The sequence below is a fragment of the Carcharhinus amblyrhynchos genome, chromosome 2, assembly GCF_965287045.1.
Source record: "Carcharhinus amblyrhynchos chromosome 2, sCarAmb.v2.hapA, whole genome shotgun sequence".
In the NCBI taxonomy this organism is placed as follows: Eukaryota; Metazoa; Chordata; class Chondrichthyes; order Carcharhiniformes; family Carcharhinidae; genus Carcharhinus; species Carcharhinus amblyrhynchos.
Genome location: NC_137325.1, coordinates 142,014,729 through 142,041,597, shown reverse-complemented (window position 1 = coordinate 142,041,597; position 26,869 = coordinate 142,014,729). Strand labels below are relative to the sequence as shown.

Here is a 26,869-nt window from a genome sequence, read left to right as displayed (position 1 = left end):
CCCTGTTAATACCATCTTTTCAAATTGCGTCATAGGAATTTCATTTCTATCCGCCCAAGCGAGGCAGACGCTTTGAAGTCTTGTTTGAAAGGCAGCACCTCTGACAATGCAGCACCTCCTCGGAACTGTACCGGACCGTCATCCTGTTTATCATCGGAACTCAACTTAATTATTACCCCTTCATTCATCGCATCCTCTTGCCTAATCTTTCAAATTTAATGACTTATCTGCCTTTAATTAATTACAACCCTGAAGTGTGGGATACCTGAAGGCAACATAAGGGGTGGCACAGTGGTTAGTGCTGCTGCTTCACAGCTCCAGGGTCCTGGGTTCAATTCCCAGCTCGGGTCACTGTCCGTGTGGAGTTTGCACGCTCTCCTCATGTCTGTGTGGGTTTCCTCTGGGTGCTCCGGTTTCCTCCCACAGTCCAAAACTGTGTGGGTTAGGTTGATTGGCCATGCTAAGAAATTGGCCCTTAGTGTCCAGGGATGTGTAGGTTAGAGGGATTAGTGGGTATAATATGTAGGGATATGAGGGTGGGGCCTGGGTGGGATTGTGTTCGGTGCAGACTCGATGGGCCGAAAGGCCTCTTTCTGCACTATAGGGTTTCTATGATTCTATACGAACATTACAGGCCCTTCGGCCCTCAATGTTATGCTGACCCGTGAAACCAATCTAAAGCCCATCTAACCTACACCATTCTAATGTTATCCATATGCCTATCCACTGACCATTTGAACGCCCTTAAAGTTGGCGAGTCTACAACTGCTGCAGGCAGGGCATTCCACGCCCTTACTACCCTCTGAGTAAAGAACCTACCTCTGACATCCGTCCTATATATCTGTCACCCCTCAATGGTGGCACAGGATTTAGCGTGGTCAATGCACCTAACCACATCTTTCAGACTGTGGGAGGAAACTGGAGCAGCCGGAGGAAACCCACGCAGACATGGGGAGAATGTGCAGACAGTGACTTAAACCAGAAAACGAACTTGAGTCCCTGGTGCTATGAGTTGGGGGTGCAGAACAGGCTAGACAGACCATGCAGCCCACTCCTGATCTGATTTCTTGTGTCTGCCCGTATATTTGGGTACCCATTGGCTCTGGCCCATTGTGCCACCTCCCATGATCGTTCACTGAGTCTCGGATCACACCTGAGAGGTAGCCGCTCGCAGTGGGGTGGGTGAGGGGTGGGGGGGGGAGGTGAAAGGCCACTCCCTAGGCTAGAGTGTCGAGAACACTGGGGCAGGATGAGGGGGTCGGCCATTTTGTACAGAGGTGAGAGATTTGAGGAATTCGCGACCCCAGAAGGCCGTGAATGCTCAAGTGTCCAATGGGCGGGATAGAACACGCTTTTGGACTCAAGTGGAAATAAGGGGATCCAGCGGGAAAGCACTGTCGAGGCAGGAGATTGAACAGGATGGTACAAAATGGCCGACTAGGCCTGAGGCTTCCTGCTCCGATTTCTTACACCAGCGTGCCAGCCGGTCAGTGCCTCAGACCGGCTCTCTGTGCCACTGGATCTTCTGCCTTCACCCGACGGTGGCGGGGGGGGGGGGGGGGGGGGGGCGGATGCCTGCCCACCCTCAAGATGGCACCGCTGACTGTGCAGCACTCCCTCAGTGGCTGTACCAGTGTAGATTTGCCGCCTGCGTCTTTTGGAGTGGGGTCTGACCTCGCAGCTCCGGGTGTTAAGCTGAAGCGTCTGGAGGGGAAGCGAGACCTGCAGAGCAGTTTGGGGGAGTTCCCTACGCCACGTTTCCCCGCGGAGGGACACCGGCCTCCCCGCAAGCAACCACGAGAAACAACCACTTCGTGACCGAGGGCACCGATCAGAGGCCGAAGTAACTCTCGTGCGAGGGAAACAAACCCGATCGAGTCATCTCCATTATTCGTTATTGATAAATAGCTTATGAAACGCAACGCACGAGACAACTGTTCCACGCCGGGCCCAAGGCTGCCTCAGTTCTCCAACGATTTCCGTTGGGGACTGAGCTTCTCCAGCAGGGAGATGTGAGTGACGTAGCTAATTCCACTGCTGTCCGTCGAGGAACTCTGCTTGTGTCTACCGTTTAGCCAGAGATCCTTCTGCGAGCGCCAGCCTCTCAGATACTTACTCAGCTCAGCAAGGACCTGAGGGGACAAGAGGACAGGTCAGAGATTTCCGGTCTTTGGACACACATAAGAACATAAGAAATAGGAGCAGGAGTAGGCCATCTAGCCCTTCGAGCCTGCCCCGCCATTCAATAAGATCATGGCTGATCTGTCGCTGCTCAGTTCCACTTTCCCGCCCTCTCCCCATAACCCTTAATCCCCTCTCTTATCAAAAACCCATCAACCCGCTTCTTAAAAATATTTAGCGAGGCAGCCTCCACCACTTCAACGGGCAGAGAATTCCAGAGATTCACCACCCTTTGAGTGAAGAAGTTCCTCCTCAACTCCGTTCTAAACCGCCCCCCCCTTTATCTTGAGGCTGTGCCCCCTAGTCGCAAAAACCCAGCCTGCAGGTGCAGCAGGTGGTCAGGAAGGCGAATGGGATGCTGGCCTTCATAGCGAGGGGGATTGAATATAAAAGTAGGGAGGTCTTGCTGCAGCTGTATAGGGCATTGGTGAGGCCGCAGCTGGAGTACTGTGTGCAGTTTTGGGCGCCGCACCTGCGCAAGGATATTTTGGCCCTGGAGGGAGTGCAGAGGAGGTTTACTAGGCTGATACCGGAGTTGAGGGGGTTGAGCTATGAGGAGAGGCTGAATAAACTAGGCTTGTACTCGTTAGAGTTTAGAAGAATGAGGGGAGATCTCATTGAGACGTATAAGATGATGAATGGGATGGATAGGATAGAGGTGGAGAGACTCTTCCCACTCAGAAAAGACAGACTCGCACTCACGCCTGTTTCAGCTCTTCAGTTGCGTTTTCCAAGTCGTTTCCTCTCTGCTACTTTTTTTTTCCTCACAGCCCTGCAATTTCCTCTATCCCTTCTCCCCCACAGAAATAACTCCCACGAGGCCAGTGTCCCTTCACCAAATCCACACCTATTTACGATGGTTAGAGATACTCAGGAAGAAATTTCCCACGAAGGTGGGTGGCACGGTGGTTAGCACTGCAGCCTCACAGCACCAGGGACCCGGGTTCAGTTCCCGTGCTTGGGTCGCTGCCTGTGTGGAGTTTGTACGTTGTCGGCGTGGGTTTCCCCCGGCTGCTCCGGTTTCCCCCCACAGTCCAAAAGATTAGGTCGATTGACAAGAGCCATGTGCTTAATGGGAGGGGTTAATCTTATAGGGAAAAGCAGGTAGTTGCTGCCGGGTTCTAGAAAAAGCAAGAGTTCTCTTTCTCTCTCTCTCTCTCTCCCTGGAGGCTGCTGTTTGGGACCTGCTTGGAGAAATAGACCTCTGCGTCTCTTTCTCAAAGAACAGTATGGCACAGGAACAGGCCCTTCGGCCCACCAAGACTGCACCGATCATATTGACATAGACCTGTATTCCTCTGTACCACACCTATTCATGTGGCTATCCAGATAAGTCTTGAATGTCGCTAACGTATCTCTGTCGATGTCTCTGAACCACCTCACTTGGCAGGACATTCCAGGCCCCCACCACCCTCTGTGCAAAAAACTTCCCCCGCAGATCTCCACTGAACCTTTCCCCTTGAAATTGTGACCCCTTGTAATGGTCATTTCGAACCATAGAGCCATAGAAAATTTATAGCTCAGAAACAGGCCTTTTGGCCCCCCTTGTCTGTGCTGAACCATTTTTTTGCCTAGTCCCACTGACCTGCACTTGGACCATATCCCTCCACACCCCCCTCATCCATGAACCCCGTCCAAGCTTTTCTTAAATGTTAAAAGTGACCCCGCATTTACCACTTTATCCAGCAGCTCATTCCACACTCCCACCACTCTCTGGGTGAAGAATCCCCCCCCTAAACAAAAACCATCTCGAGGGCAACATGACAGCTCAGAGACTATCTCTGTCGCTGTGCGGACACATGGATTTGGGCCTGTGTCTGTGGGAGTTTGCACGTTCTCCCTGTGGTTGTGTGGGTTTCCTCCGGGTACTCCGGTTTCCTCCCACATCCCAAAGATGTGCTTTTAGGCTGATTGATTGGGTACTAAATTATCCCTATATTGGACCTCCCTGATTAGGCGTAGACTAAAATCATGAATAGGTCACTGAGACAGTGGGACGGCGGCGCGGGCTCGTTGGGCCGAAGGGCCTGTTTCCCGTGCTGTGTTGTTCTTTGTTCTTTGTTCTTTGTTCTAATATTCCCTTTAAACTTATCTCCTTTCACCCTTAACCCATGCCCTCTGGTTTTTTTCTCTCCTCCAGCCTCAGTGGAAAAAGCCTGCTTGCATTTATTCTATCGATACCCATCAAAATCTTATACACCAGCCCTGGGAAAAAGCTTCCAACTGCTCACCCTATCCAAACCCCTCATAATTTTATAAACTTCTATCCGATATCCCCTCCGTCTTTCCAGGGACAACAATCCCAGTTTATTCAATCTCTCCTCATAGCTAATACCCTCCACCAGAGGTGTCCTGGAGACCCAAAAACTAGCAGCCCAAGTTCCAGCAGGTAAGCCTGTGTGTTGCTAACTAATTTTGAAAAGAAGTTCAAATCTTTAAGAGAAGTATTGTTTGAATTGGAACTAATAGAGATAGGTTACTAGTTAAGAATTATATGTTGTCAGATTTAAGTATTTCAACTGGTAAAAGTTAAGCTAGTTTATTTGTTGTAGCTAAACTATTGCTAAAATAAAGTTCGTTTTGATAAAAGCTTCCTAGTGTGTCAATAGCGTCGTACCTGGAATGAAACATAGAACATGGAAAAACTACAGCACAAACAGGCCCTTCAGCCCACAAGTTGCACCAATCATATCTCTACCTACTAGGCTTACCTATAACCCTCAATTCTATTAAGTCCCATGTACTCATCCAGAAGTCACTTAAAAGACCCTATCGAATTTGCCTCCACCACCGACGGCAGCCGATTCCACTCACTCACCACCCTCTGAGTGAAAAACTTACCCCTGACATCTCCTCTGTACTTGCTCCCCAGCACCTTAAACCTGTGTCCTCTCGTAGCGACCATTTCAGCCCTGGGAAATAGCCTCTGAGAATCCACCCGATCAATACCTCTCAACATCTTATAAACCTCTATCAGGTCGCCTCTCATCCTTCGTCTCTCCAACGGGAAAGACCGAAATCTCTCAACCTATCCTCATAAGGCATGCCTCCCAATCCAGGCAACATCCTTGTAAATCTCCTCTGCACCCTTTCAATGGCTTCCACATCCTTCCTGTAATGAGGCGACCAGAACTGCGCACAGTACTCCAAGCGGGGAAACACCTTACTCTCAAACTAATGCTAAATAGAAAAGCTATTGGGCATCAGACTTCACAACATACTTCGAGGTATCTGCCCTAACCCCTAACATCCTTTTTATTTTATTTATTCTTGTGACATGGGGGTCCCTGGTCAGCATTTATTGCCCATCCCTAATTGCAGGTGGTGTGAGCTGCCTTCTTGATACAACTCGGCCGTTTCAGAGGGCAGCTGGGAGTCGACCACATTGCTGTGGATCCTGGAGTCACATGTAGGCCAGACCAGGTGAGGATGGCAGATTTCCTTCCCCAAGGAACCAGATGGGTTTTAAACCCACTGTCCACCTCCTCTGCTGTGGAAAGTAGATGCTGAACTCAAAGGCCCAAATTTTTGCTCGATTAGCTCATAGAACCCGGCAATGCAGAAGGGGGCCATTCAGCCCATCGGGCCTGTACCGACCACAATCCCGCCCAGGCCCTATCCCCATGCGCTTACCCCAGCTAATCCCACTGACACTAAGAGGCAATTTTAGCATGGCCAATCCAGCAAACCTGCCCGTCTTTCGGTCTGTGGGAGGAAACCGGAGCACCCGGAGGAAACCCACGCAGACACGGGGAGAATGTGCAGACTCTGCACAGACGGTGAGCCAAGCTGGGAATCGAACCCAGGTCCCTGGCACTGTGAGGCAGCGGTGCTAACCACTGTGCTGCCATGCCATCCTCCAGTTGGGAAATTTCTCCTCTCTGTCTTAAATGGGTGAAGCCTTATTTTTAAACAGTGACCCCCCCGCTCCCCAGTTCTAGATTCTCCCATAAGAGGAAGGATCCTCTCCACATCCACCCTGTCAACACCCCACAGGAGCTTAATGGTTTTGATAAGAAAAAAAGGAAGTTTTTAACCCTATCCTTCTGTGTTCAAACAGAGGCCAAACATAAGAACATAAGAACATAAGAAATAGGAGCAGGAGTAGGCCATCTAGCCCTTCGAGCCTGCCCCGCCATTCAATAAGATCATGGCTGATCTGTCGTGGCTCAGTTCCACTTTCCCGCCCTCTCCCCATAACCCTTAATCCCCTCTCTTATCAAAAACTCATCAACCCGCTTCTTAAAAATATTTAGCGAGGCAGCCTCCACCACTTCAACAGGCAGAGAATTCCAGAGATTCACCACCCTTTGAGTGAAGAAGTTCCTCCTCAACTCCGTTCTAAACCGCCTCCCCTTTATCTTGAGGCTGTGCCCCCTAGTCCTACTGTCTTTTTTGAGCGGGAAGAGTCTCTCCACCTCTATCCTATCCATCCCATTCATCATCTTATACGTCTCAATGAGATCTCCCCTCATTCTTCTAAACTCTAACGAGTACAAGCCTAGTTTATTCAGCCTCTCCTCATAGCTCAACCCCCTCAACTCCGGTATCAGCCTAGTAAACCTCCTCTGCACTCCCTCCAGGGCCAAAATATCCTTGCGCAGGTGCGGCGCCCAAAACTGCACACAGTACTCCAGCTGTGGCCTCACCAATGCCCTATACAGCTGCAGCAAGACCTCCCTACTTTTATATTCAATCCCCCTCGCTATGAAGGCCAGCATCCCATTCGCCTTCCTGACCACCTGCTGCACCTGCAAGCTGGGTTTTTGCGACTCATGCACAAGGACCCCGAGGTCCCTCTGCACCGTCGCCTGCTGCAGTTTTTCGCCACGTAAGTAATAGTCCTTCCTACCATTCTTCCTACCAAAGTGGACCACCTCACACTTGCCAACATTAAATTCCATTTGCCATTTCCTGGCCCATTCGCCCAGCCTATCTAGATCCTTCTGCAGACTCTCCACACCCTCCGCACAATTTGCCTTTCCCCCAATCTTGGTGTCATCAGCAAATTTCGACACCCTGCACTCGGTTCCCTCCTCCAGATCATCTATATAAATGGTAAATAGCTGAGGCCCCAGCACCGACCCCTGGGGCACCCCACTAGTCACCAACCGCCAATCCGAATAGCACCCATTGACCCCCACTCTCTGCCTCCTATTTGACATAAATGAGAGCATAAGAAATAGGAGCAGGAGTAGGCCATCTAGCCCTTCGAGCCTGCCCCGCCATTCAATAAGATCATGGCTGATCTGAAGTGGATCAGTTCCACTTTCCCGCTTTCTCCCCATAACCCTTAATTCCCCTTGTCTATCAGAAACATCAAAGTAAATGAAATGTTTCATTCCATTAACCAACTGTGGGTTTCCTCCGGGTGCTCCTGTTTCCTCCCACACTCCAAAGATGTGTGGGTTAGGTTGATTGGCCGTGATAAATTTACCCTTAGTGTCGGGGCATTAGCGGGGTAAATATGTGGGGTTACAGGGGTAGAATCTAGGCGGGATTGTGATCAGTGCAGACTCGATGGACCGAATGGCCTCCTTCTGCACTGTAGAGAATCTATGACTCTAACCAGCCACTTGCAGCAATGACACTCAGCGGATTTTGTACTGTTAATTTCAGCGAGTTGGTTAAGAAATATGAACATTCTCTCTTCCACTTTCTTCCATTGGGAAAAAGATACAAAAGCCTGAGCTAACACACCAACCGACTCAAGAACAGCTTCTTCCCTGCTGCTGTCAGACTTTTGAATGGACCTACCCTGCATTAAGTTGATCTTTCTCTACGCCCTAGCTATGACTGTAACACTACATTCTGCACTCTCTCCTTTCCTTCTCTATGTACGGTTTGCTTTGTCTGTATAACGCACAAGAAGCCATACTCCTCACTGTATGTTCATACATGTGACAATAATAAATCAAATCCAATTAAATCGAAAAGATTTGGGATTGGATTTTAGGGATATTGCTCCAAAAAGCAATTAAGGTGAAAAATTCAATTGGCCAAGAGACAGGCAACACCAAAATGTTCTCTTATTATTTTAAACATAGAACACTACAGCACAAACAGGCCCTTCGGCCCACAAGTTGCGCTGATCATATCCCTACCCACCAGGCCTATCGATAACCCTCAATCCCATTAAATCCCATGTACTCAATTTTGATTTATACCTTTGCAAAATACCTGGGCATTAAAAGAATCCTCGCCTTCTATAACAGTAGCACAGAATGTACTGCAAGTATAAACAGCTGTCATGGTGAAACACCCATGACAATTTGTCACACAGCTGTGCAGCACGCTGCAAATACAATGAGAGCGCCGTTACACTGCACACAGAGGCTTTAGTATTTAAAGTTTATTTATTAGTGTCACAAGTAGGCTTACATTAACACTGCAATGAAGTTACTGGACCTGGCAGATGGAGTATAATGTTAGCAAGTGTGAGGTTATCCACTTTAGCAGAAATAATAGCAGGAGGGGTTTTTATTTAAAAGGTGAAAAGCTGCAGCATGCTACGGTGCAGAGGGACCTGGGGGTCCTTGTGCATGAGTCGCAAAAACCCAGTCTGCAGGTGCAGCAGGTGATCAAGAAGGCGAATGGGATGCTGGCCTTTATAGCGAAGGAGATAGAATATAAAAGTAGGGAGGTCTTGCTGCAACTGTACAGGGTACTGGTGAGGCCGCAGCTGGAGTACCGTGTGCAGTTTTGGTCGCCACACTCGTGCAAGGATATATTGGCCTTGGAGGGAGTGCAGAGGAGGTTCACTAGACTGATACCGGAGATGAGTGGGTTGGCCTATGAGGAGAGACTGAATAGACTGGGTCTGTACTCGTTGGAGTTTAGAAGGCTGAGGGGGGATCTTATAGAGACATATAAGATAATGAAGGGGATGGATAGGGTAGAGGTAGAGAGATTCTTCCCGCTTAGAAAGGATAGCAGGACTAGAGGGCACAGCCTCAAGATAAAGGGGGGGCAGTTTAGATCAGAGTTGAGGAGGAACTTCTTCACTCAAAGGGTGGTGAATCTCTGGAATTCTCTGTCCGTTGAAGTGGTGGAGGCTACCTCATTAAATATATTTAAGTCACAGGTAGATAGGTTTTTGATAGACAAGGGAATTAAGGGTTATGGGGAGAAAGTGGGAAAGTGGAACTGAGCAGCGACAGATCAGCCATGATCTTATTGAATGGCGGGGCAGGCTCGAAGGGCTAGATGGCCTACTCCTGCTCCTATTTCTTATGTTCTTATGTTCTTATGTTCTTATGTTACTGTGAAAATCCCCTAGCCTCCTGACCCATATTCTAATGTGAAACAGCTAAAGGCAATTAAATTTTCAAGGAGTTGCAAGAAAGCTCGAAACAAGCCTACTCCTACTATTGAGTTCTGCTCTCCTCACTACAATGTCTCATTCTCACCCCTCCCACAGTCAATAATGCCTTACCTCTCCGTTCAGGAAGCAGTATAGTAAAGCCACAGCAAAGCCCTGTTTCAAAGAAGAAGGATTCAGGTCAGTTAGGTTTGAGCTCTGCGATTATATTTAACTCCTCAATATTGCTCTAAGTCTGGCCATTCCAAGCGATACTGGGTTCATTTCAGAACATGCCCGATTTTGCTATGGTCGGAGTTTTATAGAAACATGGAAGATGGGAGCGGAATGGGGCCATTTGGCCCATCGAGCCTGATCCCCCATTCATCATGATCATGGCTGATCATCCAACTCAATAATCCTGCTTTCTCCCTGTAACCTTTGATCCCGTTCACCTCAAGTGCTATATCCAGCACTCTTGTCGGTGTTCCAACAGGAGAGGATTAGGAAGGATCCAGGGTTTTCTCTACCCGGAGAGTAGTTTGAACGTGGAGCTCACCACTGTGTGGAGTGGTTGAGACCTATCACAGACATGGAGTTCAGATTTGCCCAGATGTTATGGAGGCGGAGGACAGATTACTTCCCCCACCTCTCCATCCTCGAGTTAAAAGTCATCCGACACTTTATCACTGTGAAACCTTATCGTAGAATAGAATTATAGAAACCCTACGGTGCAGGAAAAGGCCATTTGGCCCATTGAGCCTGCACCGACCACAACCCCATCCAGGCCCCATTCCCATAACCCCACATATTTACCCTGCCAAACCCCCCGACACTTGGGTCAATTTAGCACGGCCAATCCACCTAACCCGCACATCTTTGGACTGTGGGAGGAAACCGGAGCACCCGGAGGAAACCCACGCAGACACGGGGAGAACGTGCAGACTCCACACAGACAGTGACCCGAGCCAGGAATCGAACACGGGTCCCTGGCACTGTGAAGCAGCAGTGCTAACCACTGTGCCGCCAGAGAACAGATGATGCAGTTCATCTAAAGGGTGGAACCTCACTAGGTCTAACTCTCAGTATTGCAATGGAATCTGCTAATTTGATTTTACTGCATTCACTTAATCAAAATGTGGTGGGTGGCACAGTGGTTAGCATTGCTGCCTCAGCTCCAGAGACCCGGATTCAATTCCTGACTTGAGTCTGCACTTTCTCCCCGTTCTACCCACAGTGCCACCGTGCCACGTTGACCGATATAAGTGGCAGTCGTGCGCTGAAGCATAGAGGATGGGGACAGTACCTGAAAGGATCCTATCCCAAGCTCAATGTGGAGTCTCAAGTCCTCCGCAACGTGATCGGGTAAAAAGACGCCGACAATATAGTGGATGCCAAAGAGAGGGATGAGGAGCAGGGTGGACTTTGCCAGCCTCCTGTAAAAAAAAGTTCAGCGTTTTGGTTTATCAAAAACCTTCCCACACGTCTCAAGAATCCCAAACTACAGTTCCCGCCTCTCTCTTTAGGAAATTCAAAGCATCGGAAGAGTGAACACCAGGGCCAGGAACGCAGGGTCACCGGGAATGTCTTTGTGAGATACGCTCAGTTCAATATCTCCCATTGGAAATAAGAAGGGATCCTTTTATCCCTCTAGGATCCTTCATTAGATACAGGGATTTTTGGATGCTAAAGATAGCACAGTGATTGAGAATTCTTTCAAGGGATGTGGACATCCCTCGCTAGGCCATTACCCATCTCTAATCGCCCTCGAGAAGGTAGTGATCAGCCTGTGTTTTGAACCACTGCAGTCCATGTGGCGTAGGTATCCCCACAGTGCTGTTAAAGAGAGAATTCCAGGATGACCCAGTGACGGTGAAGGAACGGTGATATATTTCCAAGTCAGGATGGGTGAGTGGCTGGGAGGGGAACTTGCAAGTGGGGGTGTTCCCCATGTATCTGCTGCCCTTATTCTTCTAGATGGCAGAGGTCATGGGTTTGGAAGGTTCTGTCTAAGGATCTTTGGTGAGATGCTGCAGTGTATCTTGTAGACAGTACACACTGCTGCTACTGAGTGGTGGAGGGAGTGGATGTTTGTGGATGTGGTGCCAATCAAACGGGGCTGCTTTGTCCTGGATGGTGTCGAGCTTCTTGAGTGTTGTTGGAGCTGCACCCATCCAGGCAAGTGGGGAGTATTCCAGCACACTCCTGACTTGTACCTTGTAGATGGTGGACAGGCTCTGGGGAGTCAGGAGGTGAGTTACTCACTGTAGTATTCCTAGCCTCTGACCTGCTCTTGTAGCCACTGTGTTTATATCGCGAGTGTAGTTCAGCTTGTGATCAATGATAACTCCCAGGGTTTTTATAGTGAGGGATTCAGCAATGGTAAAACCATTGCCAATGAGGAGATATTCCCCCTTGGCAACCCCACCCCCGCCAACCCCTGCTAACCCCACACCCCACTCACCCCCCACATCCACACTCCCCATATCCCCATCCCACATCCCCCCCACATCCCTACCCACCCACCATTTTAGGTCCCCAGTTGGTCACATTTCTGTTCTTATACCCTTTTACAGCACAGTGGCACAGTGGTTAGTACTGCTGCCTCACAGCGCCAGGGACCCGGGTTCAATTCCCAGCTTGGGGTCACTGCGTGAAGTTTGCACGTTCTCCCTGTGTCTGCGTGGGTTTCCTCCAGGTGCTCTGGTTTCTTCTCACAGTCTGAAAGACGTGCTGGTTAGGTGCATTGGCCGTACTAAATTCTCCCTCAGAGTACCCAAACAGGCACCGCAGTGTGGCAGCCAGGGGATTTTCACAGTAACTTCATTGCAGTATTAATGTAAGCCTTACTTGTGACACTAATAAATCAGCTTAAATTTACTGTTTATATGGCTGTAGTAAGAAGTCTCACAACACCAGATTAAAGTCCAACAGGTTTATTTGGAAACATGAGCTTTCAGAGCACTGTATGAGTTATCTGATGAAGGAGCAGTGCTCCAAAAGCTCGTGATTCCAAATAAACCTGTTGGGCTTTAACCTGATGTAGTGAGACTTCTTACTGTGCCCACCCCAGTCCAACGCCGGTATCGCCACATCATATCTGGCTGTAGAAGATTTTTGGATTCCCATATATTTTAACTGCCAGTCTCTTCTCGCACTCTCCCTTTCCTTATTTTTTTTTACTTCTCCCTGAACCTTCTAACTTTAGCTTAGTCCTCAATCGTACTATCTACCTGCTATCACTTAAATCTACTCTTTATCTGCCAAGTGGTGGTCATATGGCCTAAGTGTGGTGATTGTGTGGCCTAATGGATAACATGACTGATTCCCATGTGAATTGTGATGTTATCAGAAGATTGCAGGTTCAACTCTGGGGTGAAGGGATGGGTGTGTGGGGTAATCTTAGAACATAGAACATAGAAAAACTACAGCACAAACAGGCTCTTTGGCCTATAAGTTGCGCCGATCATATCCCTACCTACTAGGCTTACCTATAACCCTCAATCCTATTAAATCCCATGTACTCATCCAGAAGTCTCTTAAAAGACCCTATCGAATTTGCCTCCATCACCAATGACGGCAGCCGATTCCACTCACCCATCACCCTCTGAGTGAAAAACTTACCCCTGACATCTCCCCTGTCCCTGCTCCCCAGCACCTTAAACCTGTGTCCTCTCGTAGCGACCATTTCAGCCCTGGGAAATAGCCTCCGAGAATCCACCCTATCTATACCTCTCAACATTTTATAAACCTCTATCAGGTCACCTTTCATTCTTCGTCTCTCCAGGGAGAAGAGACCGAGCTCCCTCAACCTATCCTCATAAGGCATGCCTCCCAATCCAGGCAACATCCTTGTAAATCTCCTCTGCATCCTCTCAATAGCTTCCACATCCTTCCTGTAGTGAGGCGACCAGAACTGCGCACAGTTAATGAGGTGACCAGAATCTTGAAGGGCTGAAAGGCCTATTGCTGCTCTTGGTTTCTATGTTTCATCTTCTCCTTTCCTATGACAGAGCTCTAGATTAATCCAACCGACCTTACTCATGAGAATGAACCTTGAGTCTAACCTAAGTATCTTTTCTTTAAGAGGCAGGCCATTGCTCCATTATAGTTTTGCCTGCCAACCTTTGATTCCAATTTACCTGGGCCATATCCCTTCTCACCGTCCTTGCCCAGGTTAGCCATTGTTACTCTGGATTGCTCCATGTCCATTCCCATTACCAGTCTAGGCCATCTGATATAATGACCACTCTTTCCAAAAAGTTTTCCAACCAGATCCAACTGACCCAACTGCTTTCCAAGAACCAGATGCAGCAATGCTTCCTTCCTCATTGGACTGGAAAGATATTGATCCAGAAAAGTCTCTGGCATACATTTCAGAAATATCTCACCATTCACACATTATTATCCCAGTTCAGTTTCTGAAAATTAAAGTCACCCATCGTAACTATGCTATAATTTTTGCAATCCTCTATACTGCCCTTGTAAATGTGTTCCTCTATATCTTTCCCACTAGTTAATGGCCATTCGAATCATGGAATCCCTACAGTGCAAAAGGAGGCCATTCGGCCCATCGAGTCTGCACCGGCCACAATCCCACCCAGGCCCTATCCCTGTAACTCCATATATTTACCCTAGTAATCCCCCTGACACTAAGGGGCAATTTAGCACGGTCAATGCACCTAACTTGCATATCTTTGGAGTGTGGGAGGAAACCGGAGCACCCAGAGGAAACCCGCGCAGACACGGGGAGAATGTGCTAACTCTGCACAGACAATGACCCAAGGCTGGAATTGAACCTGGATCCCTGACGCTGTGAGGCAGCAGTGCTGACCACCGTGCTACCCTGTTGCCAGGAATTTACCAGGAGGAGGAATCATAGAATCCTACAGTGCAGATAGAGTCCATTCGGCCCATTGAGTCTGCACTGACCACAATCCCATGCAGATCCTATCCCCGTAACCCCATGCATTTATCCGAGCTAATCCTCCTGACACGAAGGGGCAATTTAGCACATCCAATCCATCTAGCCCGCGCATCTTTGGACTGTGGGAGGAAACCAGAGCAACCGGAGGAAACCCATGCAGACACAGGGAGAACGTGCAGACTCTGCACGGACAGTGACCCAAGCTGGGAAGCGAACCTGGGTTCCTGGCACTGTGAGGCAGCAGTGCTAGCCATTATGCCACCCAATAATATATGACATTTAGCATAGGAAACTGAGCATGCAGGAAGGTCTACATTTCTCTCTCTCTCCACTGTGTTAACCCAAATGAATAGTTTATCGTCAGTATGGATCCTAGTACTCACGAGAACTGAGTGGAGGAGTTGCCTCCGATATCTGGCGATCTCAGCTTCTGCACCAGGATACGGATAATGTTCCAAAATATCAGGAAGTTGATCTGCGAAATTAATATAAAATAGTTAACAACATAGAACAATCTGATCACACGGGCCGTTTGTCAACAAACATTTACAGACTGTTTACTTCACATTTTTACCTACAAAGCAAGTTTTTTCCCAACTAAATTTGAGTCAGAATAGCAATTTTGCTCCAATTTTTTATTCATTGGAATGTGGGCATTGCTGGCTGGGCCAGCATTTATTGTCCATCCCTAATTGCCCTCCAACTGCATGGCTCACTAATCCATTTCAGAGGGCAGTTGAGAGTCAACCACATTGCTGTGGCTCTGGAGACACATGTAGGCCAGACCAGGTAAAGACGGCAGATTTCCTTCCCTAAAGGACATTAGTGAATCAGATGGGTTTTTCTGACAATGGTCATCGCTAGACTTTTAATTACAGATTTTTACTGAGTTCAAATTTCACCACGCGCTGTGGTGGGTAGGATTCGAACCCAGGTCCCCAGAGCATTACCCTGGGTCTCTGGATCACTATTTCAGTGACAGTACCATTCTGCCACTGCCTCTACTTGCCCTCTGAGGCTTCCTATAAATCTGTTTATACCACATCCATTTATTGCCCCAGTCTGCTCTTCCTGTTGCTTCTTCAAAAGGGTGGCACAGTGGTTAGCACTGCTGCCTCACAGCGCCAGGGACCTGGGTTCGATTCCCGGGTTGGGTCACTATCTGTGCGGAGTCTGCGCGTTCTCCCCACGCCTGCGTGGGTTTCCTCCAGGTGCTCTGGTTTCTTCCCAAGTCCAAAAGACATGCTGTTTAGATGGATTGGCCGTGCTAAATTCTCCCTCAGTATAACAGAACAGGTGCCCGAGTGTGGCAAATGGGGATTTCCACAGTAACTTCATTGCAGTGTTAATGTAAGCCAACTTGTGACGCTAATAAATAAATTTAATAAAAATTTCATTGCTTTGACTTACCAAAACTGTAAGCAGTATAGGGCCTCTTATAATCCACCAGATGTATTCATTCTCGTTATCATCCCAACATCTGGAAGTGGATCAAGACAGTTAAAGTAATGGTAGGCTGATAACATAACGTTTTATTCATTCAAAGGATGTGGACTTTGCAGGCTGTGCTAGAATTTACTGCCCATCCTTAATGTCCCTTCAGAAGGTGGTGGTGAGCTGCCTTCTTGAACCTCTTGTCAATCTATGAGGTGTAGGTACACCCACAGTGCAGTTAGGGAGGGAGTGCCAGGATTTTGACCCAGTGGCAGTGAAGGAACGGCGATAAATTTCCAAGTCAGGATGGGTGAATGACTTGGAGGAGAACTTCCAGATGGTGGTGCACCCCCTGTATCTGCTGCCCTCGCCTTTCTAGATGGGTGGGTTTGGAAGGCACTGCCTAAGGAACCTTGGTGAGTTGCTGCAGTGCATCTCGTAGATGGTACGCACGGCTGCTACTGAGTGTCGGCTGTGGAGAGAGTGAATGTTTGTGGAAACCGTCAGCTGTTTCTTGATATCTTGTGGAGTGAATCAAAATGTCTGGATGCTGGGGACCACTGGAGGAGGCCAAGATGGACCATCCACTCGGCACTTCTGGCTAAAGATTGCTGAGAATGCCTTATCTTCTGCACTGATGTGCTGGCCTCCTCCATCATTGAGGGTGGGGATATTTGTGGAGCCTCCTCCTCCAGTGAGTTGTTTAGTTGCCCACCACCATTCTCGACTGGATGTGGAAGGACTGCAGACCTTAGATCTGACCTGTTGATTGAGGGTTCGCTGAACTCTGTCTGTTACTTGTTGCTTATGCTGTTTGGTTTGCAAGTAGCCCTGTCTGGTGGCTTCACCAGGTTGACACCTCATTTTTATGTATGCCTGGTGCTGCTCCTGGCACGCCATCCTGCACTCTCCATTGAGCCAGGGTTGATCTCCTGGCTTGATGGTAATGGTTGAGTGGGGGATATACCAGGCCATGAGGCTACAGATTGTGGTCGAGTACAATTCTGCTGCTGTTGATGGCCCTCAGGGATGCCCAGTCTTGAGTCTCTAGATCTATTCAGGATCTATCCCATTCAGCACGGTGGGAGTGCCACCCAACACCACAGTGGGTACCTCAATGTGGAAGTGGGACTTTGTCTCATAGAACATAGAACATAGAACATTACAGCGCAGAACAGGCCCTTTGGCCCACGATGTTGCGCCGACCAGTTACAAAAACAATGACCCACTAGCCTATACCAATCCCTTTTCGTCCATAAACCTATCCAGAGATCTCTTAAACGCCCCCAAACTAGACGCATTTACAACTGCAGCAGGCAGGGCATTCCAATCCCTCACCACCCGCTGGGTAAAGACTGGGTAAAGACTCTCCACAAGGACTGTGCCGTGGTCACTCCTACCAACACTGTCATAGACAGAGGCATCCGTGGCGGGCACGTTGCTGAGGATGAGCTCAAGTATGTCTTTCCCTTTTGTTGGCTCCCTGCTGCAGACACGGCCAACAACCAGGGTTAGGTTGAGGCCATAAGGGCTTGGCCAGTATAGTCTGTGGTGGTGCTTCTGAGCCACTCTTTAATGATGGACATGGAAGCCCCCACCAGAGAACATTCTGCCACCCTCCAAGTGCCTCCTCCAAGAGGTGGTCAACATGGAGGAGTACTGATTCATCAGCTGATGGGGGAACAGCGCATGGCAATCAACAGAAAGTTCCCATGTTTGACCACTTAATGATTCACCACCCACTGTGTGAAGAAATGTCTCCTCTTCTCAGTGTTAAATAGTCTGTTCTTTACTCTTTGACTGTGTTCCCCTGGTTCCAGACTCACTAGCCAGGGGAGACATCTAGGACAAACCAAATTGATTAGGATTATATTCCCTGGAATTTAGCGGAGTGAGAGGGGAATCTCATAGAAACTTATAAAATTCTAACAGGGTAGATTCAGAAAGAATGTTCCCGATGGTGAGAAAGTCTAGAACGAGGGGGTTATACTTTGAGGACAAGGGGTAAACCTTTTAGAACGGAGGGTGAGGAGAAATTTCTTCACCCCAGAGGGTGGGGAATGTGTGGAATTCACTCCCACAGAATGGAGTTGAGGCCAAACTGTCGTGTGATTTCAAGAAGAAATTAGATAAAGCTCCAGTTCTAAAGGGATTGAGGGATAAGGGGGGGAAGGGGGAATCAGGTTATTGAATTGGATGATCAACCATGATCTTAATAACTGGTCAAGCAGGCTCGAAGGGCTGAATGGCCTACTCCTGCTTCTACGTTTCAATCCTATCTACAGCTACCCTACCACAGCCTGTGAGGGCCTGAGGTTCTGGATGAAACTCTGCGAGGTTGAGATGTGTATATTACTGGGGCCCACTTTTAACTCACCCCAAACCATTTTACTCAGAGATAAAATCAGGCTCCAGGTTTCAAAGTTGACTTACCCTTTGTTATCAATGTGTAGCTTTGTAAAGATCCACAATGCCAGCACAACGGCCGGTGCTCCTGAGATAGATCAAAAAAACATTGGTTGGAAAACTACTACTCAAACACATCACGGCATGAACTAACATATTGAAAATCTAGTATACATTTCGTCAGCTCATAAGACATAGGAGCAGAATTAGGCCATTTGGCCCTTTGAATCCTCTCCGCCATTCGATCATGGCTCATATGTTCCTCATCCCCATTTTCCTGCCTTCTCCCCATAACCCTTCAACCCATCACTTCAGCGGAAACGGGCATTCGGCCTCTGACCTTCGGGTAAGCATTCTCCAAGGCGGCCTTCACGACACACGACAGCGCAGAGTCGCTGTGCAGAGACTGATAGCCAAGTTCCGCACACATGAGGACGGTCTCAACAGGGATCTTGGGTTCATGTCGCACTATCTGTAACCCCCGTGACTTGCCTGGGTTTGCAAAACCTCGCTTACTGTACTGTCTGGAGACAATACACATCTCTTTAACCTGTGCCTAATGCTCTTTCCACTCACATTGTCTGCATCTTTAAGACTTGAATAGCGCGTTAGTTGTAAAAACTCACATTCTAATCAGTAATCTGTAAACTGTCTGTGCTGTTATATGCTCTGTCTGAGGCCAGAACTCTCCATTCACCTGACGAAGGGGCTAACCCCGAAAGCTTGTGAGTTTACTATCAAATAAATCGGTTGGACTTTAACCTGGTGTTGTCAGACTTCTTACTGGGTGTGCCTACACCACAGGGACTGCAGCAGGTTCAAGAAGGTAGCTCTCCGCCACCTCCTCAAGGGGCAATTAGTGATGGGTAACAAATACTGGTAGGGTATTAGGGAGATCTAAAGGTACAGGTTCATTGTTCCTTGAAAGTGGAGTCACAGATGGACAGAATGAAGAAGGCATTCAGCATGCTTGGTTTCATTGGTCAGACCATTGAATACAGGAGTTGGGACATCTTGTTGAAGTTGTACAAGCCATTAGTAAGGCCACACTTGGAACAGTTCTGGTCACCCTATTACAGAAAAGATATCATTAAACTAAAAAGAGTGCAGAAAAGATTTACTAGGATGCTACTGGGACTTGATAGTTTAAGTTATAAGGAGATGCTGGATAGACTGGGACTTTTTCCCCTGGAGTGTAAGAAGCTGAGGGGTGATCTTGTAGAGGTCTATAAAATAATGAGGGGCACAGATCAGCTAGATAGTCAATATCACTTCCCAAAGGTAGGGGAGTCTAAAACCAGAGGACATAGGTTTAAGGTGAGAGGGGAGAGATACAAAAGTGTCCAGAGGGGCAATTTTTTCACTCAGAGGGTGGTGAGGGTCTGGAACGAGCTGCCAGAGGTAACAAAGAACAAGGGTAGTAGTAGAGGCGGGTACAATTTTGTCATTTAAAAAGTGTTTAGTCAGTTATATGGGTAAGATGGGTATAGAGAGATATGGGCCAAACGCGGGCAATTGGGAATAGTTTAATTATAAAAACTGGGCAGCATGGACAAGTTGGGCTGAAGGGCCTGTTTCCATGCTGTAAACCTCTGATCCACATCAGATGAAAGAATTAATAAAAGACATTGTCCACGTGCTTTTTAAGTGTTACTGGGGTTTCTGTCTCAATCATCCTTTCAGGCAGTGGGTTACCAGCCTCTGGGTAAAATACAATAGCCCTCGGTGATAAAATCACTTATCTACCCCCTTCCAGACGCTACTTGGGAGAATCGATGAAGTGGTACATGAGATACATGTGAGCGCTCCCCCCCACCACCCCCCCCGTGCCACTGCCTGGCTCTTGAAATTGGAAACAAGACAGAAAATACAAACCCCAACCAAGTAAACAGTACCACCAGAAGTACTTCTTGTTTGATACAAATGTTAGGCTGAGAAGTGTTTGCAGATATAGCCCTTCCACCAGAAGCCATGAGAAATTGGCCAGAATGCAGTACTGAAAGAACGTGATGGAGGCTTTACACGTCACCTGGAAAAGAGGAAAGAAAATTACAGCAAGCTAGTTAGAGGCATCGATGCTCGGGTGGCACGGTGGTTAGCACTGCTGCCTCACAGCGCAGGGACCCAGGTTCTATTCCAGCCCGAAGTGACTATCTGTGTAGAGCCTGCACTTTCTCCCTGTGTCTGCGTGGGTTTCCTCCGGGTGGTCCACTTCCTCCCACTGTCCAAAGATGTGTAGGTTAGATGGATTGGCCATGATAAATTGTCCCTTAGTGTCCAAAGATGAGCAGGTTAGATGGATTGGCCATGCTAAATTGTCCCTTAGTGTCCAAAGGTGTGTAGGTTAGATGGATTGGCCATGCTAAATTGTCCCTTAGTGTCCAAAGATGTGTAGGTTAGGTGGATTGGTCATGCTAAATTGTCCTTTAGTGTCCAAAGATGTGTAGGTTAGATGGATTGGCCATGCTAAATTGTCCCTTAGTGTCCAAAGGTGTGCAGGTTAGATGGATTGGCCGTGCTAAATTGTCCCTTAGTGTCCAAAGATGTGTAGGTTAGGTGGATTGGCCATGCTAAATTGTCCCTTAGTGTCCAAAGATGTGTAGGTTAGGTGGATTGGTCATGCTAAATTGTCCTTTAGTGTCCAAAGATGTGTAGGTTAGATGGATTGGCCATGCTAAATTGTCCTTTAGTGTCCAAAGGTGTGCAGGTTAGATGGATTGGCCATGCTAAATTGTCCCTTAGTGTCCAAAGATGTGTAGGTTAGGTGGATTGGCCATGCTAAATTGTCCCTTAGTGTCCAAAGGTGTGTAGGTTAGGTGGATTGGTCATGCTAAATTGTCCTTTAGTGTCCAAAGGTGTGTAGGTTAGGTGGATTGGTCATGCTAAATTGTCCCTTGGTGTCCCAAGATGTGTAGGTTAGATGGATTGGCCATGATAAATTGTCCCTTAGTGTCCCAAGATGTATAGGTTAGGTGGATTGGCCATGATAAATTGTCCCTTAGTGTCCCAAGATGTATAGGTTAGATGGATTGGCCATGATAAATTGTCCCTTAGTGTCCCAAGATGTATAGGTTAGGTGGATTGGCCATGCTAAATTGTCCCATAGTATCAAGGGGACCAGTATGGTAAATACGTGGGGTTATGGAGATAGGGCCTGGATTGGATTGTTGTCGGTGCAGACTCGATGGGCCCAATGGCCTCTTTCTGCACTGTAGGGTTTCGATGGTTCTATATGAGCCTGCACCCACGTTTCAATTCCCTTCTATTTCTCTCCCTCTCGTGCATCTATACGACTTTCTATTTAACGTACCCCAATAACTTCTTGTGCTAATCAGTTCCATATTTGATCCGGCCTCCCCGGGAAACAGGGCTTTCTCCAGAATTCCACATTGAATTCATTAGTGGAATAAGAATTAGGAGCAAGTATAGGCCATTCTGCCCCTCGGGCCTGTTCCGTCATCGCATAAGACCCTGGCTGATCGAATGTGGTCTCAACTCCACTCTACTGCTTGCTCCTCCCATCCTGTAACCCTCGCCTCCCTCACAGATCCAGGGCGGAATTCACCAGCCATTCCCGTCGGCAGGGCCATCCGGTATTGCGGAAGCTGACCCCTGCTCAGGGATCCCTGATGGAGGCACAGACCGAGGAATATAAATTGCTCACCCTCATGATAAATAAATTGACGAAGGGACAAACCCTGGATGCTAGTGGCATTTACTACCAAATAAACCCATTGGACTTTAACCTGGTGTTGTGAGACTTCTGAAAACGGAACACCAGTGAAACAGGGAAATAAGAATATCGGTCTGAACTATTTCCCTTTTTCCTTCTGTTTTTCAAAGATTAGACACTATTCCAATGTGGGAAACATGGCAACTGATAACTGCATAGCATTACCAGGGAGGCATTAGGGTAGTGGTATTGTCACTGGGCTAGTAATCCAGAGACCCCAAGGTAATGTTTTGGGGAACAGGATTCGAATCTCACCACGGCAGATGGTGAAATTTGAATTCAGTAAAAAATATCTGAAATTAGATGCCGAACGATGACCGTGAAACCATTGTCGATTGTCGTAAAAACCCATCTGGTTCACTAATTTCCCTTTCGGGAAGGAAATCTGCCGTCCTTACCCGGTCTGGCCTACAAGTGATTCCAGAGCCCCAACAATGTGGTTGACCCTCAACGGCCCTCGGGCAACTAGGGATGGGCAAAAGATGCTGGCCAGGCAGGGGCGGCCATGTCCCATGGATGAATAAAAAGAGCAAGATCCCACAAACAGGAGTGTGTGTGTGTGGTGCCCAGTTAATCTGGTCTGATGCATTTGGTTGAGGGTTAAGTGTTGGCCAGGATGCTAAGATACACTTTTTACTCATTCACAGGATGTGGGTGCCTTTGTCTGGGCCAACATTAACTGCCCATCCCTGACTGCTCTCCATTTCGGAGGGACATCTCAAGAGTTAACCACATTGCTGTGGCTCTGGAGTCTCCAAAATGGTTTCATAGTCACCCTTAGATTTTTAATTCCAGATTTTTATTGAATTCAAATTTCACCATCTACCATGGTGGGATTCGAGTCCGGGTCCCCAGATCATTACCCTGGGTCTCTGGATTATTATAACCATAGAATCATAGAATCCTACAGTCCAGAAGGAGGCCATTCGGCCCATCGAATTTGCATCGACCACAATCCCACCCAGGCCCTACCCCCATAACCCCAAACATTTACCCTAGCTAGTCCCTCTGATACTAAGGGGCAATTGAGTATATTTAAGTCACGGGTAGATAGGTTTCTGATAGGCAAGGGGAATTAAGGGTTATGGGGAGAGGGCGGGAAAGTGGAACTGATCCACTATCAGATCAGCCATGATCTTATTGAATGGCGGGGCAGGCTCGAGGGGCTAGATGGCCTACTCCCGCTCCTATTTCTTATGTTCAATTTATCACGGCCAATCCACCTAAACCGCACGCCTTTGGACTGTGGGAGGAAACAGGGGAACCCAGGGGAAACCCACACAGACATGGGGAGAACGCGCAGACAGTGACCCAAGCCAGGAATCGAACCCGGCTCCCTGGCGCTGTGTGGCAGCAGTGCTAACCACCGTGCCACCTTGCTGCCCCACCGTCCAGCGACAATGCCACGAGGACACTGCCTCCTCAGCCTTACCCCCCGGTCATGGGATCTTTCGCAGTTACCGGTGGGGGGGTGGGCCAGGGTCTTACTGTTTCTCCCGACATGTGCTAAACTTAGACAGCCAAAAGCTATTCAAGGATGTCCTACCGTTGAGATGGAACAATGGTCTATTCTTCTGTTCGAGAACAAAATGGCGTCTTTGGTGAAAACAGAAGCTGCTCGTAGGATGAAGGACACAAAGAGGTTCAGATGGATGTAATTGCGAGTGCAATGAAATTTTCTGGGGGTGGGAAGAGGGGCAGATAGTTAGTCACGCACGCCAAGGTACGGGCCAAGCAACTCTGCAAACCCACTGACGTATAAAACCTCATACCTGAAAGCCGTAAAGATTATGGTTGCGGTTACCAGGGCAATCACTGATATTGCATATCCTGCAGTGTACACTTGTTTAATTGTCAGATAGTAGGATTTCTAGTTGAGTGAGGAAAGATTCATATTTTAAATAAAATACAACAGGTAAATTGCATCAATTAATAGTGCGCTGCAGGGATGAAGCAGATATAACATGAGTACAAGATATTTTTTATTCGTTTGCGGGATATGAGTGTTGCTGGCTGAGGCCTGCATTCATTGCCCATCCCTAGCTGCTATTCGTCTCAGCCACTTAAGAGGGCAGTTAACCCGATTAATTAGTTAACCCGGTTAATTATCTAGTGCCCTGGGCAACATATATTCTTCAGCTATCGTCGCTGTCAGCCAAACACAATTTAACTTTCTTTTCTTCCATAGAACATAGAACATTACAGTGCAGTACAGTCCCTCGATGTTGCGTCGACCAGTGGAACCAATCTAAAGACCCTCTAACCTAAACTATTCCAATGTTATCCATATGCCTATCCACTCACCATTTGAACGCCCTTAAAGTTGGCGAGTCCACAACTGCTGCAGGCAGGGCATTCCACGCCCTTACTACCCTCTGAGTAAAGAACCTACCTCTGACATCCATCCTAGGTAAGTATGGGATGTGGATAAACACCAACATTTATTGCCCATCCCTAATTGCCCTTGAAATGAGTGGCTTGATAGACAATTTCAGAGGGCAGTTGTGAGTCAACCACATCGCTGTGGCTCTGGAGTCACATGTAGGCCAGACCAGGTAAGGCTGGCAGATTTCCTTCTCTAAGAGAACCAGATGGGTTTTTTTTACAACAATTGACCATGGTTTTAAGGTCATCATTCGATTTCTAATTCCAGATTTTTCATCTGCTGTGGTGGGATTTGAACCTGGTCCCCCTGGGTCTCTGGGTTACTAGTCCAGTAACAACACCACCGTGCCACCTCCTCCCCTTTTGAGGTTTCTGTTCAGAAGAGAGGAACTGAGAGAAAAAAAAGTTTATTTATTAGTGTCACAAATAAGGCTTACATTAACAATGCAATGAAGTTACTGTGAAAATCCCCTAGTCGCCACACTTTGGTGCCTGTTTGTGTCAATGTATCTAACCAGCACGTCTTTCAGACTGTGGGAGGAAACCGGAGCACCCGGAGGAAACCCACGCAGACACGGGGAGAACATGCAAACTCTGCACACACAGTGACTCAAGGCTGGGAATCGAACCCCGGTCCCTGGTGCTGTGAGGCAGCAGCGCTAACCACTGTGTCACTGTGTCGTTGGACTGCAATCCATTCTGGGATTTACTAGCTATGGAAACAGGCCTGTCATAATGCAGCATTGGGTGCAGGAAGAGAAAAGAGAATACCGGGGGAAAGTTGATCGAACCGATGTGTTTGAAAAAACATGTCAATGATGATTTCCCCTCGCTAGTAAATTAGCAGAAAGTTAGCACAAAATGACCCCTAGCACTGGAGGCATCAGAAAAGGAGAGATACATTCATGCAAAGGATTGTTAAACTTGTAATTAAACTTGTTACTACAAGTGGCTGTTGAAGCCAGCTGGATTGTGCAATTAAAAAAGGATTTAAAATAGCACTTGAGTAAAAATATTAAACTGCGAGTTATAACTGCGATTTGAGACAAAAAGCAAAGTTGTTCAAGTTTAGTGAAGAAAAGGCAAAGGGATTACAGTAAAGTGGGGGAAATGGTTAAACTGGGGAAATGGGGAGTTGTTATCAATGGGAGGCAGCTTGGTGGCACAGTGGTTAGCACTGCTGTCTCACAGTACCAGGGACCTGGATTTGATTCCAGCTGAAGTCACCTCTTCTTTTCATTCATGGGGCATGGGTGTTGCTGGCTGGGCCAGTATTTATTGCCCATCCCTAGTTGCCCAAGGGCAGTTGAGAGTCAACCACATTGCTGTGGTTCTGGAGTCACATGTAGGCCAGACCGGGTAAGGACAGCAGATTTCCTTCCCTAAAGGACATTAGTGAACCAGATGGGTTTTTCCGACGATGGTTTCATGGTCATCAGTAGATTCTTAATTCCAGATATCTTTTATTTGAATTCGAATTCCGCCATCTGCCGTGGTGGGATTCGAACCCTGGTCCCCCAGAACATTAGCTGAGTTTCTGGGTTAATAGTCTAGTGATAATACCACTAGGCCATCGCCTTCCCTCTCTGTGCAGATCTCCCTGTGCCCGCATGAGTTTCCTCTGGGTGCTCCAGTTTCCTTCCACAGTCCCAAAGACGTGCTGGTTAGGCACATTGGCCGTGCTAAATTCTCCCTCTGTGTACCCGAACAGGTGCCGGAGTGTGGCGACTAGGGGATTTTCACAGTAACTTCATCGCAGTGTTAATATAACCTACTTGTGACACTAATAAATAATGAAACAATGGCATTAGGTAGATCCCACACGCATCAATGACTAGTCCCCCAGGGTTGTAATCAATATTCCTGTGCTGGTATTTCTAGATTGGTTGTAAATGTTCCTGTTTTTCAGATGTTTTTTGTACGGATTTCACGAGCTATAGTTATGAAGGCTGTGGTCTCTCCGGGAGCATGCTTTAACACACACCATATCAACGCCGGATTCATTCGAAGATACGGTCAGGAATTCGCAAGCCACTTTGAAACTTGGCATAATCTTGCTCCAGCCTCGCTCTGTACAGTTACGGTACATCACCCCTAAAAACACAAACAAGGCAACTGTGTCAGATATACAGGCTGGACTGAGGATGGATTTGCTGGTGGGGTGGGGTAGGGGACAGAGAGGGGAAGTGGGGGGCAGATGGGGAAGGTGAGGGGAGGGGGACAGAGGGGAGATGTGGTGGAAGTGGGGGAAGAGGGGGAGGTGGGGGGCAGGGGGGAGATGTGGGGGAAGAGGGGGAAGTGGGGGAAGAGGGAGAGGTGAGGGGCAGAGGGTGGAGGTGGAGGGCAGAGGGGAGATGTGGGGGAAGAGGGGGAAGTGGGGGGCAGAGGGGGGAGGTGGGGGGCAGAGGGAGGAGGTGGGGGGGCAGAGGGGAGAGGTGGAGGGCAGAGGGGAGAGGTGGGGGGGAGAGGGGGAAGTGGAGGGGGCGGAGGGGAAGCTGGGGGG

General features: G+C 48.1%; 1 protein-coding gene across 1 annotated transcript; it reads right to left on the bottom strand.

Annotated features, from left to right (window-relative positions):
* Nucleotides 1–1,840: 1,840 nt before the first annotated feature.
* LOC145361729 (vasoactive intestinal polypeptide receptor 1-like) lies at nucleotides 1,841–26,455 on the bottom strand. Its single transcript, XM_080217657.1, has 10 exons — nucleotides 26,360–26,455; nucleotides 23,754–23,851; nucleotides 23,528–23,660; nucleotides 20,124–20,277; nucleotides 18,276–18,336; nucleotides 15,819–15,888; nucleotides 14,792–14,883; nucleotides 10,788–10,917; nucleotides 9,617–9,658; nucleotides 1,841–2,132 (listed from the first exon to the last, which is right to left on the bottom strand). Exons 1-10 carry the CDS (start codon nucleotides 26,453–26,455, stop codon nucleotides 1,962–1,964), a joined length of 1,047 nt encoding a protein of 348 aa, XP_080073783.1. The 3' UTR covers nucleotides 1,841–1,961.
* Between the last annotated feature and the right edge of the window lie 414 nt (nucleotides 26,456–26,869).

Excerpts from the sequence above, each read along its gene's own strand:
- LOC145361729 (XM_080217657.1), bottom strand. The coding sequence starts at position 26,455 with ATGTACCGTAACTGTACAGAGCGAGGCTGGAGCAAGATTATGCCAAGT. Across the intron at positions 23,661-23,753 it reads ATAATCTTTACGGCTTTCAG|AAAATTTCATTGCACTCGCA; the intron begins GTATGAGGTTTT and ends TCCCACCCCCAG. Across the intron at positions 18,337-20,123 it reads GTACTGTTTACTTGGTTGGG|GAGCACCGGCCGTTGTGCTG; the intron begins GTTTGTATTTTC and ends GATCTATCTCAG.